General features: G+C 39.3%; 1 protein-coding gene across 1 annotated transcript; it reads left to right on the plus strand.

Annotated features, from left to right (window-relative positions):
* Positions 1-926: 926 nt before the first annotated feature.
* LOC139742811 (tRNA-dihydrouridine(16/17) synthase [NAD(P)(+)]-like) lies at positions 927-15295 on the plus strand. The gene is made up of 10 exons (XM_071653325.1): positions 927-1003; positions 3375-3628; positions 4026-4134; positions 5342-5392; positions 6760-6955; positions 8691-8939; positions 10787-10969; positions 11926-12071; positions 13189-13305; positions 14519-15295. The coding sequence occupies exons 2-10, from the start codon at positions 3389-3391 to the stop codon at positions 14680-14682; spliced, it is 1455 nt and encodes a 484-aa protein (XP_071509426.1). The 5' UTR covers positions 927-1003; positions 3375-3388; the 3' UTR covers positions 14683-15295.
* Positions 15296-16271: the final 976 nt, after the last annotated feature.

Here is a 16271-nt window from a genome sequence, read left to right on the forward strand (position 1 = left end):
TAAAATAGGTAAAATACAAAAGAAAGCATGTCAAATCAGCTTTTGCGTTGAAAATCAACAATCTGGTTCACTTAATTGTCTGTGTTTGGGTGAATGGACGAATATCCGGAAATTTTTCAGAACCCATTCCGTGACCAGCTGAATTCATAATAAGAGGCCTAATTGTTTTATTTACTGATCAAATCATTTCAAAATGTCTCAAGGCGCAGCAACCGCGGGGTATATATGCCGGAGATTGAACAAATGAAATTGAATTGAATTGAATTGAATTGAATTAAATTGAGATGGGAGCCCGCGGGTTTAATTTATCATCCCGTCCGAGTGAGCTTTTCCTTCACGTTTAGCGTAAAATTCAGCAATCGTGTGCGCACTTTGGTTGGACGAATATTAACTTGGAAAATCATGCATAGACCGTAAAAAAAAAGTTATGAAAACAAGCCTATAAGTTCTGTAATTGCTGCGTTATTTTCTCATTTACTGATTAAATTTTTTGAAAATCTAATAATCTTAATACAAGAAACCGCGAACCTTATTCCTGTCCCCTCCCGACTGCACACGGCCAAGGGGGATCTGAGGGGTTAAAAGAAAATAAGTATAAACAAATACTGTGTCAAGCGGACCCTGCTTGGGGGGTGTGTGTGGGGGGGGGGGGGGGGGGGGGCAACCTAAAATCGCCGCCACTGATCATCAGTGGTAATCTAAACAATTTGAGATTTGCTGATTGATATACTTCCGGTCTGCGCTGGTTTATTGAGCAATATTGGTCCCACTTTCGCAATTACAAATTCCTATTTGTTGGCGATTTTATCGCAAATTGGGCTATGAATACACACGAACCGTTCGCTGTGTATGATAGATGCACATGTTGTTGCTGCATGCATGTCATGTTCTGTGTCTAAAGCTAACCATGCTAAGGATAGCGTGGTCGACTGATCAACTCCCTGCCAAATTATAGGTTGATCGTTGGTCCACTGCTGCCAATCTTCTCGAACATCTGCCGAACGTAAGACACATCAGAAATCTTTTCCGCGTAAGTCAGCAGCATAAGTGAGTATAAAATGTCGAGAGAGGAATGCAAGACATTTAGTAAACATCACAACACAAGAAAGCCAAAGGGGCGCTAATGCAACATGCAGCTACTGCCAACATGTCCATGGCATAGATCTATGGGCCATAGCATTGCCATTAACGTGGTGTGCATGCCATTGGCATAAAGGTCCGCTTTTGTAGATCTGGCATCATTGGCCGGCAAGCGCAAGTAAACATGCATAGGGCGTAGATCTAGATCTTATTTTGATAGCATGTAGATCTAGTTGATTTCTCTGTCCAGAGTCCACCAGGCACAGGGATCGTCCTGCACGGGAATTCATCCCATTGTGTAAAGTTAATTGGGGTGTAGCTACGCTTCGCGACAGCGGCTGCGTGTAGTTAATTGGGGTGTAACGTTAGAATTGGTTTATTCAATAGAATAAATTTACAGCAGGATTGATTTGTTATGACTGTGATGTTATCGTGGTTATGGTTTGTTAAACTTGAAGTCTGGATTGGCCTTGGCCTTGGGCAGTAAGCATGGACACATGGTATTCCAATTACTATACGAGTATTGGTAAGCAGTGGCCAGTGGCAGTGGTCATGGTCAGTGGTGGTACTGTAGTCCGACCAGTTGACCGAAAGATCGGTCTGTAGCCAAGTGTAGGCTATCTGGTTGTCGGGGATATCGTGATATGTTCCGCGGAGACTGCGTCTGGCTTCACAGATCCCCTTCCACGGAGGAGAGCGATAACGTCAAAAAAAGACTCATCCAGACAAATGAGATGGATCTTTCTGTCTATCCAACCAGACGCCGTGCGAACCTGTCGCGACTGAAGTGTAGCATTCCTTAGACAGAAAGATCCGTCTGTCCGAAGGACTCTTACATTTTGCCATTAACGCTGTCCTCCATAGACAGACGGAAGGTACCAGTACGGTGGTACCCGATATTGCTGTGTGGATACAATTGTATTCTTAACCACTGTCTCTATGGAAAATTGGGTGAGGTACCTCACCCTTCTCGATTGCGTCTAATTCATGGCCCTAGGTCGGCAAATTTAAGCTTGTATAGTTAAATCAACTATTCAAGAGTACACTACACTCACCAGATCAATTAATAATCCAACATTTTGGTAGAATTTTCAACGTAAAACACACATCAACCAGCCCGTCGCGTAGTCACATTCAAACTGCAGAAACATACAGTATGAATCTATTAACCAATCACATGCGAGGTAGTTTCTACATGTTTTTTTGACTAAAACACGTACCTCGCATGTGATTGGCCTAGAGTCTTATACAGATTCAAAATGGCGACTTACACTTAGCGAACGGCGATGTTGCGATATGGATAAAATTTCTGCGTTATAACTGAGTTACTGTGAGTATTTCGATAGCACAATGTGAGAAATTACCCCAAATATTGCTGCATAATGTGTCATGTCATGTCAAACTTGTTTGAATGTAAAAAAGTTGTCTGAAACTTGGTTTATTGTAACGTTTGATCTGTGCGCGACTGCTCCACACAGGAGCCGGGATCATTGACTTCGGTCTGTATACGGAGGGGATCCGTGAAGCCAGACGTAGTCTCCGCGGAACATTCCCCGACGGACAGATACAGACCGATCTTTCGGTCAAAGCATTCCTAGAATCCTATACTAGGTGTCTATGGTACTTGGGCAGGCAGGTACTTTGAGACTTCTTCTTCTTCTTCTTCCAGTAAAGTACAGACCGCCGTTGGCGTATTATCGTACTTGTGCTTGTCAAGTGCCCAGATGAAAAGTGCGTGTAAAAAGATCTCTACAGATTCTATATGTGCAGTTAAAAAAGACAGAAGAGGCTTAACGAAGCCTAATCTGTTGCACCCCCTGTTTGAAGATCTGTAGAGAGCGAGAGGTGCTTCTACTTATACTTGGTGGTAAAGAGTTCCGTAGTTTAATTGCATCAGGAAAGAATGTCTTCTGATATGTTTGGGTTCTTGACCGAAAGATCGGTCTGTTTCTGGTCGTCGGGGATATATTCCACGGAGACTGCAAAGACAGACTGAAGCCTGAAGGATATCATATACAAAACCAAAAGTGGTTATTTCATATTTACAGAAGGAAAATATAATGAAAACAATTGCACAGCATTTTGGTGTCAGATCAAAATGCACTTAATATTTTCTCTTGTTTGAAAAGGATTTTGGCACAAATTATTTCTTATGTGTGATTTCTGAAAGTTCATACAATAAGCTTTCAATTGATGTGTCATTTAGCTTGGTGTGTTCAATTTGAAAATTTGGCCTGCTGGTTGATACGTTTCATCAGTATGGAATTGCCCTATATGAACCACTCTTACACTAGGAATTTGGGGCTCGATGTCAGCAATGGAAAAGTTAGAAGGCTTTGAATTTTGGGAGAAGACCCTTGGAAGGCCCCGCTTTGCTGTGGCGCCGATGGTTGACCAAAGTGAGTTACCATGGAGACTGCTGAGTAGACGACACAAGGCAGAACTGTGCTACACACCAATGTTTCATGCCTCTGTTTTCACGAGGGACAGCCATTACAGAAGAGAAGCTCTTGCTTCATGTGATGAGGACCGGCCATTGATTGTTCAGGTCAGAACTGAGGATGTATTTAAACCCCATTGCTTAGATGAAAGAGAATCAATTAATCCTATTCTATAAGCATAATTCTATGCTCATTTTTCACCAATGAAAATTTGACAGACGGTTCACACTTCATTTCAAGTACAAACGTCTGTATCATACAAATATGACTGTGTGGAGGCAGTGTTAGGGAATGCGGGAATGAAAATATTTGCTTGGTATTTCTTCTTTGAGACTTCAAATCTCTTTTGTAACAGGGTCAAATCTACATGAACATGAAATAGTGATGATTCTATTCCACACCTGAAAGCAGTATTGCATGATTATAACATCATCTTCACAATTTTTAGTGCATTCAGTCTTATAAGAGATGGCTTTCCAAGTCCACTTCTTCATTTCTATGCAGTTCTGTGCAAATGACCCAGAAGTGTTTGTGCAAGCTGGGTTGCTGGCTCAAGACCGCTGTGATGCGATTGACCTTAACTTGGGTTGTCCTCAATCCATTGCTAAAAGAGGTGAGTTACATAATTCATATACCCTGTGGAAGTGATTTCAATTTATTTTGGCAAGTAATGTTTTGTTTTTGTTGATAACATATATCCTGTGATCTGTGTTTTTTAAAGATCTTATCCATAGTGTCATGTAGTTGTGTACTTTATTGAAAGGAATTGTCCATTGTGTAATAAGTATTTAAAGGACAAGTTCAACTCATAAACATAAGGATTGAGAGAATGAAGCAATATTAGTAGAACATATCATTGAAAGTTTGAGGAAAATCAGACAATCCGTTCAAAAGTTATGAATTTTTGAAGTTTTTGTGCAGTACCCGCTGGATGAGAAGACTACTGCAGTGTATGAATAACTTAGATGTCACATGCGTACAACAATATAAGGAAAATGTAAAGAGAATTTCACAAAATTCCATCTTTTGAAAAAAGTACACATTCCCCTGACTCCTTACCGACAAATGTTATGGGTAATATTATTCCCCCTGCCTTTAGAAAGAGGCAAGTCAAGTGCTCTTTTATTATGCGAAAAAAGTGAAAATATATTGAATTTTCTTTTACATTTTCTTTATACTGTTGTACGCATATGACTCACAGGCTGTAGTAGTCTCCTCATCCAGCGGTTCCAACACAAAAATTTAAAAAATTCATAACTTTTGCATCGATTGTCCAATTTTCCTCAAACTTTCACTGATGTGTTCTACTAATATTGTTGCATTTTCTCAATCCTTATGTTTATGAAGGTGAACTTGTCCTTTAATACCAGTACACATGTAGAACTTAGTGTTTTACCACAGGAGTTTTTATGCACTATCTAAAGCTACAGGAGAAAGAAAGAAAAATAAGATGAGAAGTGAAGTAGAACTTTTAATAGCACATTAGTGTGAATACTAAAGTGTGAACGTGTGAATTGATTGACACTTGATCTTTTTAAAACATATTTGAGAGACAAATGATTAGGAAATTGCTTGACTGTGGTCATGAATGGATATTCATAAAGTAGATACCAGAACTGTAACTGCCACAACTGTGCAGTAAAATGAAAAAAGAATATTTTGTAAAATGTAAAAAGACCAGAAAAACAAACAAACAAACAAGTAGAAAATCTTTGTAAACTTGTAGTTAGGTCATTATGAGAAATGCACTGCAGATTGCCAACCAATAAACTTTGCTTATGCTTGAACTTTCATTGATCTTTTTGATGTAATATTTTCAGGTCATTATGGAGCCTTTCTACAGGATGACTGGGATACCATCAGTAGCATGGGTAAGCAAGCCCTTTTAAGCTATTGAAGTTTTTGTGAATCCCCATTATGCCACATCAGTTTGTATCAATCCAACTTGAGTAATTAAATGGATCCGTTAGTATACTTTTCAAATGTCCATGGGCGACGATTCTATCAAGTGGATAAACCTTTCCCAAATGCTAAAGTCTGATAGTTGCCTCTGCCAAGGCTGGAGGTAATGTTTTCATTGGTGTTGGTCTGTTTATATGTTTGCAAAATAACTCAAAAAGTCGTGAACGGATTTGAATAAAACTTGCAGGAAAAGGCGATAATGATGCAGAGGAGCAGATGTTTTTTGGTAGTGATCTGGAAATTTGCATTCATTTCTGAAGGATTTTTGATCATTTGGCATATAAGGTCATTGAACTTAGGAGGTCAAGCTGCATGTTCTGGAAGTTTACATATGCGCATCAAAGCGTGTGCTCTGTTCAGGCGGGGTGCCATGCTGCTGGAACTTGATAACGTAAACAAAGGCTTCTGTATTGGGAAATTGCATTCATGTATGGGTGAATATCAGTTCCTGGTTTGGCAGAGGTCTGTGCTCTCCAGGTGCTTTTCTAGCGCTAAATATCGATAGATTTGTATGTTTGCAAAACAAATATTCATCTGTACATGTAATCAGAAAAGGAAAAAGAAATGCTGCTGGGAAACTGTAGTGTCCCTTGAGAGCATTGCCATTTTTTTTTTTTTTTTTGGTGTTGGTAGAAAGTGTTAGATATTAAAAGATTTGAAGACAAGTGACAATAGGAGCACAACAACTTTTCTAAAACTCTGTGTGTGTGTGTGTGTGTATGTATATCTTGGGGATGACAGCTCAGGGTAAGGTGTGGTCCATATCATAGGTAGTTGCATGACGCTCAAAAGTTCTCTTCTGGCAATGTACGTGTATGTATTTGTTGTGCAATTTAAAATAATTGGGTAAAGGTTCTCTCAATCCAAATTAAAAGTTGCCTCCCTGACACTTGTATCATTTCATTTCAGTCGTAGACATACCCCTATACCAGGTCTGCACACTAACCCATTTTTTCTACTGGTCTGACCTGTCTGTCGGACCAGTAGTTACCCAGTTTTTCTATGTTTTACTGATCCATTCCTGAAAAAGTTACTGGTCCAACAGTGATTTTTACTGGTCAGGGACCGTCGGACCAGTGCCAGTGTGCAGCCTTGCCTATACTAGCCTTGCATTATATGTGAGCATCCTGATTAGGACTTAAAATCACTGATGTAGCTTCTCTGTTGCTGAATAGGTAGAACAGGATGAAATCCAAGTGTCAGGATATGTTGGAATGGAGTCATGTTGTAGACTCATTCCTGAGATTAATGGTTTTCTGCTCATTTGTCATTACAGTCAGTCTGGCCCACAAGAAGCTGTCTGTTCCCGTCACATGCAAAATTCGCATCTTCAAGGATGTCCAGAAGACTGTACGCTTCGCTCAGATGCTGGAGAAAGCCGGATGTCAACTGCTCACAGTCCATGGTCGTACCCGAGAGATGAAGGGACCAGTGACTGGCCTGGCAGACTGGTCGGCCATCAAAGCTGTCAAGTGAGTTCTTAGGCTTGGGGGAGGAGAATATTTTGAGTGCAAATTCTCTTAACCAGAAACCAAGTGTATCATGAGCTGACTGATATCTGTAAGGTAAGGGAGTATATGTATACTTACATTTGTAAGTCAGTTCAGTGTGTTGTATGATTTAGTAAAATTTCAGTTAACAAAACAAAAGCAAGAACTTCGCTTTGTTCTAACATGTCAGAGGACATTAGTGTAGATTTGAACTTTCCAGTGTTAAAAAACTGTGAAAATTACCACAAATTATGTTAGTTTGTGTGAACTGTGGGCCACGTGGATATAGTGGTGGGGTCACCTACGTATGTCTTTATATTTCGATTGAAATCTCATACGAGCTAACATGATCCTTATGTTTGTTTATCGGTGAAATTGACTTTTTATGCCTCCGCCACGAAGTGTCGCCGGAGGCATTATGTTTTTGGGTTGTCCGTCCGTCCGTCCGTCGGTCCGTCTGTCCTTCCGTCCGTAATCAATTTTGTGGACAGCGTATCAAAAAAACTGTTAGAGGTATCCTAATGAAACTTGGCATGTATATGTATGAGTGGGCGAAGTTGTGCCTATCAACTGTTGGGTGCACATGCTCAAGGTCAAAGGTCAAAAGGTCAAGGTCAGATGCTCAAAATTTCACTATTTCCCTTATATCTCTGCAATGCCTTGAGGTATTTTCTTAAAACTTGATGTATACATGAACTACCAAATAAAGATTCCCCAGAGAGAGTTTTGGGTCGTGAGGTCAATGGTCAAGGGTCAAAGGTCAAGTGAAAATGTTAAAATTTCACTTTTTTCTCCATATCTCACAAATATTTCAAGGTATCTTCATGGAACTTAGTATATGTATGCATGTACTGACTGGCAGTGATGTAGGGAATTTAGGGGTCATGGGTCAACGGTCAGGGGTCAAAGGTCGAGGTCAACTCGTCAAAATGCCATTATTTCCCTCTTACAATGTATCTATACAATGCCTGCAGGATTTTTTCTTGAAACTTAGTGTATGCATGTATTACCCAATACAGATTATCTGGGAAGTTTCTTGTTAAAAGGTCAAAGGCCAAGAGGTCAAAGGTCAAGTGGAAGTGTTAAATTTCACATCTTTAAACTTATAAAAGGGTCAAAAGTTGGGTACAAATCCCCAAATACCTGCACTCTTATTAGACAGTATAGCAATTCATCCAAATAAACCTAGTTCAAGGAAAGTGAACATTCAGTGGATGTGTCACAAACCTGTCATTTTAATGTTTTGCCAGTTATGTGAAACTGTTATCACACATTGTCAAGGCATTGTGCTATAGACCTATTCGGAGAACCATGCATTATGGCGGAGGCATACCAGTCGCCATAGAGACATTTCTAGTCAGCAATACAATGTGTCCACATGTTTTGTGGTGCAATTTATTTCTGGGCAGCATTGCAAAGTGCACATAATCTACATTTGAGAAACAAATTACATGTATACTGCTTCATGTCTTTTTGTTGCAACTTGCCTATATATGCAATCCATATCAGGAGTGCACAAGGATGCAGTATGTGATGATTAATGCGCTATTTGTTGTAGTATACATGGCACCACGAGATTTGCTGTATCTAAGAATGCTTTGTATTCTTAGTTGTAATCATCAGTCAGGCAGGGGCTTCATAAACACTGTCTCAGGGCTAGTTGACCTATGCCCTTTGCCATTAGTTTGACCTCAATCCACTGCTGTAAACCCAACAGAGATGCTGTCAAGATCCCAGTGTTTGCTAATGGCAACATCCAGTCACTACAAGACGTAGAGCAATGCATGGCGGAGACGGGCGTTGATGGTGTGATGAGTGCTGAAGGAAACCTCCATAACCCTGCCCTGTTTGAAGGGACTTATCCTCCCATCTGGACCGTTGCAGAGGAGTATGTCAGCCTGGTCAAAGCTTACCCTTGTCCACTCTCATATGTCAGAGGTCATCTCTTCAAATTGTGGCATCATAGGTGAGTAGAAGTGAACAAAATCTAAAATTAATGATCCATTTTAAGTGATAATGTCCATGACATCTATTGCTGTGAGGAGGGGGAAGGGTTGCTAGAGCTTGTCAGTTTCTCCTAATGCTCTTTTATTTTTATGCCTCCACCACGAAGTGGTGCCGGAGGCATTATGTTTTCAGGTTGTCCGTCCGTCCGTCTGTCCGTATGTCCGTCCGTATGTCCGTCGGCATTTGTGTATGCGATAACTTGAGTAATATTGACTGGAATTTTACCAAACTTGGTCCAAGTATAAAGTATGATGAGGCAATTACTTGATTAGATTTTGGGTGAAATCGGCCAAAGGTTAAAGGTCAAAGGTCGAGGTCAAATCATGAAATTGTATCTGTGTATGCGATAACTCAAGACTGGATCAAGCAAATTTCACCGAACTTTGTCCAAGGATGATGTATGGTAGGACAATTACTTGATTAATTTTTGAGGGAAATCAGACAGAGGTCAAAGGTCAAAGATCAAGGTCAAATCCTAAAATTTATCTTTTTACGTGATAACTCAAAACTGGATGAAGCAGCTTTCACCAAGCTTGGTCCAAGGATGATGTATGATACGGCAATTAGTTGAGTAGATTTTAGTGACATTGGCAAGAGGTAAAAGGTCAAGGTCAAATGCTAAAAATGTTGCTATTTCCACATATCCATGCAATGCCCAACGGTATTTTCTTGAAACTTAGTGTAGACATGTACTACTGCATAAAGATTCTCCAGAGAGAGTTTCATATCATAAAGTCAGAGGTCAAAAGGTCAAAGATTAGGTGAAAATGTTACAATTTCACTTTTCTCACAAATGGTTCAATGTATCTTCATGGAACTTGGTACATAAGCATGTACTGACTGGCAGGGATTATCTAGGGAATTTAGGGGTCATGGGTCAATAGTCAGGGGGTCAAAGGTCAAGGTCAACTTGTCAAAATTTTACTATTTCCCTCATATACTAGTATATGCAATGCTTGCATTATCATTTTTTAAAACTTGATATACATGTATAACCTAATGGAGATTCTCTTGGAAATTTCCTGCCAGAAGGTTAGAGGTCAAAGGTTAAGGGTCAAGGCCAGGTTTAAATGCAAAAAAAGTCAGTCAGAAGTCAAGTAAAAATCCTTAATTCCCCAAATACATGTACCTGCACTCTTTAATAGACAATTATAGCAAATGTAGTTCAAGGAAAGTGAACATTCAAGGTATTTCTGACAAACCTGTCATTTCAATATTTTGCCAGTTATGTGAAACTGTTATCACACATTGTGAAGACATTATACTATACACCTATTGGGAAAATCATGCATTATGGCGGAGGCATCAGTCGCCATAGCGACATTTCTAGTTTTTCTTTAGTTTGTATGTTTGTTTAGATTTTTATGTCTTTTTGCTTGGTTTTGGAAATCATGTAGATGTATTTACTGTATTTCTTCAACTGTATTTTCTCCATGGATCATATTTCATATTGTTTACTCGTGTAACATGTAAAGGGAGATAGCATATCCATTATACATTTGTTGAATAGGTAATTATAATTTTCTTGTGTCAAGTTTTCATTTATGTTATGCAATATTAGTACCAGTTATATTTCATAGTACAATTGTATCTTAAAGTTGTCTAGTGGGGAATGAAATTAAGTATGAATGAATGTAAGTCTTGTGTGAAGAACAAAATACTTCCTTGTATCTGAATTAAGAAGGTACTACTCTTTGCTAGATGTACAAACTAAGAGCAAAATACCCAAACCACGTAGAACAGAATCAATTACTCACACATAGAATACTGTGTGGACTGACATGCCCTTGTCTGTCTTCATTCTAGCCTGCTGGTTAACAGTGACCTACGCATTGAGCTAGCCAAAGCCAAGAGTCTTGGTGAGTGTGAGAACATCTGCAGCCGGCTGCGTGCTCGCTGTGAGGAGGAGGCTAGTCAGCAGCCTGCCGCTGAGATAGCAGACAATGGCAAGCGCCCCCATTGGCTTTGCCAGCCCTACTTCAGGCCCAGGTTAGTTATGACAGCCCAGCCTTAAAGACCTGGGCCCCGTTTCATAAAACTTTTATCAATAACAAGTTATGATAGTTGTTATACGCTATTGAAATCCTTGCATCTCATTGGCTGAGAGCAAATTTTTTCATAGAAATGTGCTGATAACAAGCTTTATGAAACGGGACCCAGGTAGCATGGGTACCATGGAGTGAGAAGGCTGGTTCATGTTGGATGTATGTAAAAAAAAAAGCTTGTAACAAATTGTGTACAGCTTTTATCACTGATCTTTGTATACACACAGCCGAAGAATCTCAATTGCAGTTGACTGTTACCAATGAGTGTATGATTTGATGCACATATTTTCTTACGGGTGCCATTCGTGGCGTCCAAATTTACTCCAGTGGGCACTTGCAACAAGGGAACATCAATGCATTAGTTTTTCTCTGTAAGCACTGGCATTTTCCATAAACTTGATAATCAATTTAAGTCCAGATGATAAAGTATTTGTACATGAGGGCATAGTGTACTCCTGATAGCAAATGCAATTACACACATATTGCACATTGATGAATGCATTGCATGACTACAAGTTTTAATAGACATTTCTAAGCATTACTGTATAAGCTGTTACTTTCGTGTACAGATATTTTTGCGAATGAAGAGGTCATGAACATTTTCGAGAGATGTTGTTTTCACGAATTGACACAAAGCTGTTGTGAGTGCACTATTACAACCGCATATGGGTGACATTTTCATGTGTTGTCAAATTCGCGGTCCAACAGGGATTTGTGAAATTCGCAAAAATGAGAGCTTATACAGTATTGCATTCAATAAAATTACATCACTGTCTGGTACCTTATATAGTGAACATGTTTCAGTTTGTAAGACCTTTTGTCATTTGATAGCAGCAATTTCAAGAGACTAAAAAGGAACAATGTAGCTAGATGAGTGGCTCCTTTTGTCAATCTCTATAGTCCTGAGCAGATGGAGAAGAGCAGAGCAGAGCGGAATCGAAAGCGCCCTCTAGCCCTCATCAATGAAGATTTCAATAGCGAGGGTCTCTCCAAGAATCAGCTGAAGAAGAGAATTCGCAACCCACGTGCAACATTCCATGTGAAATGTAAGTGTTTCCTACATTACCTTGATGATGTCAAAGACGTTAGAGCCGTGAAAACTGGAAAATAAGGTTATTTGGTATGAACGAGGGAGAAGAATTTGAAGTGTTAAGTGATCAAAAGTTTGAGATTCAAAGTACAGTACCTCATTTCCATATTTCATGGTGTTTGAATATTTTGAAGTTATAAATGTTTGGTTTGTGTGAATAGTGTTACTTTCGTGTTTTCAATTGAACAATTCACTTTAGGCCTAGTACCTAATTTCATACCTACTTCACTGTATGTAGGGTTAAAGGTGATATTCTTAGAACTTTGTTTATCCGGTGGCTAGATTTCTCATTGCTTTGGTGGTGGCTTGTTGGAAATGGAGAGGCCCAATTCATGTAGAAGGAGGAGAAGATTTATTTTTTTTATTTTTTTTTATAACAAAATCATTCAGTGTTTGGTGACTTTATCATGCTCTCATGGTTACAAGTCACATTTATCTTCAGTATATGTAACATAGAAAGAAGGAATAATTAATTTGTGATCATTGGATTCGTTCCTATTTTGTAGCAGAAATATGGGACTCTATAATGTTTTGTGGTTATTTGCCCTGTGGACAATAAACAGAGACTCCAACCCCAAGCACCTTCTGATCTGGAGATTCTCCCGCCTGAAACTCCTAGCAAACGGGAGACCCAAGTTTATGTGTGCGAAGGGCGAAGTTCCTAGGGTTATAGATGCTCTCTAGTGCTATCTAAGGCTTATTTTTGCAACATACGATAGCAATAAGTAAGAAATCCTTTCCAACGGGAGACATTGAGCCAGGGCGGGAGAAATTAAATCTTAAACGGGAGAACGGGAGATTTTGCAAAAATGGGTTTTCGGCGGGAGATCTCCCGTCGAAAACGGGAGAGTTGGAGTCTCTGAATAAACTACATTGCAAGTACCTAGAAGCCAGCATTCTGATTATGCACAGGAAAAGTTGGAACCATTATGCTTTAGTTAAAGACAGTCACAGCTTCCAATGTGACATTGCTAAACCCACACAACTTCTCCCATCTAATATCATATCAGTGCAACAAGATTCATTATAGTGAGTCTCTTCTTGTGTGTTTCTAAACATTTCTCCTCTTCTAGCAACTAAATATGAAAAGTGTGCAAAATGTGCCAATCCACGAGGGAGGAAGTGTGTGTTTGAACAGTGTAGAGCATGCTGCAAACACACTGCACACAAAGCTATGGCAGACTGTCCAGGTGAGTCATGGATGAGAGTGGGATAGGGATGGGATGCATGGGTTACTTGGCCCTCCTAAGATCTCGGCCATTGATCACGTGATCATGGCTAAAATTTGACGCTCATGTTGCCCATTACATTATCTCCAAGAATTAATCATTAAATTTCCCTAAACATGGTCTTTTTCTGTAAATTATGCTCACTATGCATATTTATGCCATTTTTTTTTTGTTGTGCATCAGATTTTAAAAGAGAATAAAAGTGTTGCAACATATACCATTTTATCTAAATAGAGAACATTACTACCTACAGTTTGTAGAAGAAATTACAAAGTTGCACTGTACTGTGAAATGCTGTTGTGTACGCATAATTGTGAAGAATGAGTGCACTAGTTTTCTGTGGCTTAATGTGTCGCTTGTTCGAGATGCCGTACTGTCAGGCCTTCGGATATTCGAAAGAAGAGTGGAATGGTGAGTGGGAAAATGTTCAATTCCCTCCCAAACCCAAAGAAAAACAAATCTCTCACAGTTTGTCACTTCATGGCAACATCAGCAGTGCAAAGCCGAGTCTAGTGTCTCACAGTAGCTACAGCGGCACCACTGATTGTTGGCCATCTGGTCTGCAGGGATAGGGGAAGCTGGGCAATCATAATCTCTGATTGTGCTGCTTCTGGCTGCTCCTACTGCAGCTGCATCAAACCGTTTTTACTGTGTTCCAATTCACTCTCTAAAATACACTAGTTCATACCCGTAAGCCACTGGGCCAGCCATTCACAAATGTAACAAATCTAGAGATTACCAATCATATGTGATAAATGATGACATTAAAACACTGAAACTTTTGATCCACAAAAAATAGCACGAATGAATGAAGAGATGGAAATAGCATCGATGGTAGTGTAAACACAAGTGAAAACACACAGTCTGCTTCTGTGGATGTGTTGGAGCTCAATGATCAATTTCATGATGTAAAATTTTTTGTGTAATGTATGCTGCTAAACAAGAAAAAAAAAGATTTAGAGGAAATAAGATACTTAGTAAGAATGTGTTTTTTCTTTTAAAGTTGGAATCATGACTAAAAACATTTTAAGTGATGATCTACTCTCTATGGAACAAATGCACACTGATCGAGTGCAATTGAGAAATGTTGAGAGCTACATGGGGACCAGAGAGATGCCACTTATGAGAATGAATGGTGCTCCAAGTAGATTTTTGTTTTTTGTTCTCAATGCAGGTCATAATTTACTCTTCAAGTCCAAGCAAGAGAGGAGACTGCAGTGGGAAGCAGAGCAGAGACTCAAAGGCATGATGGAGATTTCCTCAGCCGGTGGCTCCTCCTCCTCCTCCTTTGTCACAGCAGTGCAGGCAGAAGGAAATGGGCAAATTGATTCTGGCTAGACAGAGAGGGAGGCACAGCTCTCTCTTTTTGCATCTATCTCTTACTCTATACATATCCTGTACATATCTACCAAATATGAAGTGAATATACCTACTTTTTATCAGGGCCCAGAATATTGGTATGAAGAGTAGTAACTAACTGTAGGATGAAGATCTGTCATGACTACTGTAAAAGCTGTTATTTTTGTGAGATGTTATTTTCTCAATTTGACACAAAGGTTATCATAAGTGCACTAACAACAGTCCACCGCTAATTCATGCAATGCAGATCAAGTGGTGATTTTTTTTTGCATGTGATTAAATTGTGGGGCAATAGTGGTTTGTGAAATTTGCAAAAATCATACCCTCGCAAAATATCAGCTTTTACCGTACCAGTTAAGTGATTGTCTGTATGCAGGACAATGTTGTGATAAATGGCAGTTGTTTCATGCTGGGCTGAGTGTCCTGCAAAGGTTGCAGGTGACCACAAATCTTTTTAAACCACTTCAGTAACGACTGATGCCAATGTTATAGGCAAAAGCAACAGGGTCTAGGACAATATCTCAGAGGAGAAAAAGAGGATATTGGGTTATTCATAGCAGCATGATGTGTATGTGTGTTTGTTTGTATATGTGTGTGTTTGTTTTTATGTGTGTGTGTGTGTGTGTGTGTGTGTGTGTGTTTGTGTATGTGTATGAAAAATATACAACTTCTACAGATCTTTCAGAAAACCCACTCTGACTGCTTACAGATGCTTACATTTTTATTGTCTTCTTCCCTTAAAAAGATTGTAAAGTTGTAATCCTGCAGTCCAGATGCCCATTCTGTGGATATAGCTTCATCACAAGTCCTGGAAGCATTGCCCTTTTGTCTTGTCCTCTACTTTAAATTTGATTATACAGTGACTCAAATTACATTTCTCACAAATCTATTTAAGTTCCTTCAAGGTTCAAACAAAATAGGGTACTTATCAAGGTAAAGGTTATGAAGTACAGGGGTAACAGATGGAGGTCAAATGCCAATATTTACCTCTGTGCATCTACTCAGAATACTTCAGATTACATGGGCAATGGAAGAGATAGTGAACAAATTATGGTGAAAGTTTTTTTTATTGTGGTTTTATTTTTTCAGATACACGGACATATGGGAAGGCGAAATGAACTGTACATTGTGATGTAGATATAATATATTCATAGTGTATTAAAAGGTAAAATGGTTCACTGCATTGGTATTATTTATTTCAGTGTACAGAATGACTGTACAGCATTGTTAGAATTCTGGGTGCTTCTGACTTCCTTGCTCATGCATTAAACCTTGATGTCACACTGAGCTTCACTATTGCTTTGCATACAATGAATGTCTGACTGACTGTTTAATCTCACTTAATGTCTAGTAGACATTGTGCCAGTGGGACTATGACCTGCTAATTGAAATGTTCTGGCTGCCTTAGGGCCTTTCAGTTGTCTGAGGATTACTTGTTTTTCTTTTCTTCTTTTTTTTATAGGTGATACAAAATAAAAGTTAAATGATACAAAACTTCAGTCTGTTGTGTATGAATTAACAGATGTCCATAATGGAACCATCTCAGTGTCATATGTAATGTCTGCATA

Source organism: Diadema antillarum, unplaced genomic scaffold, assembly GCF_040938485.1.
Source record: "Diadema antillarum isolate AM-2024a unplaced genomic scaffold, OU_Dant_1.0 seq00001021_RagTag, whole genome shotgun sequence".
NCBI classification, from domain to species: Eukaryota; Metazoa; Echinodermata; class Echinoidea; order Diadematoida; family Diadematidae; genus Diadema; species Diadema antillarum.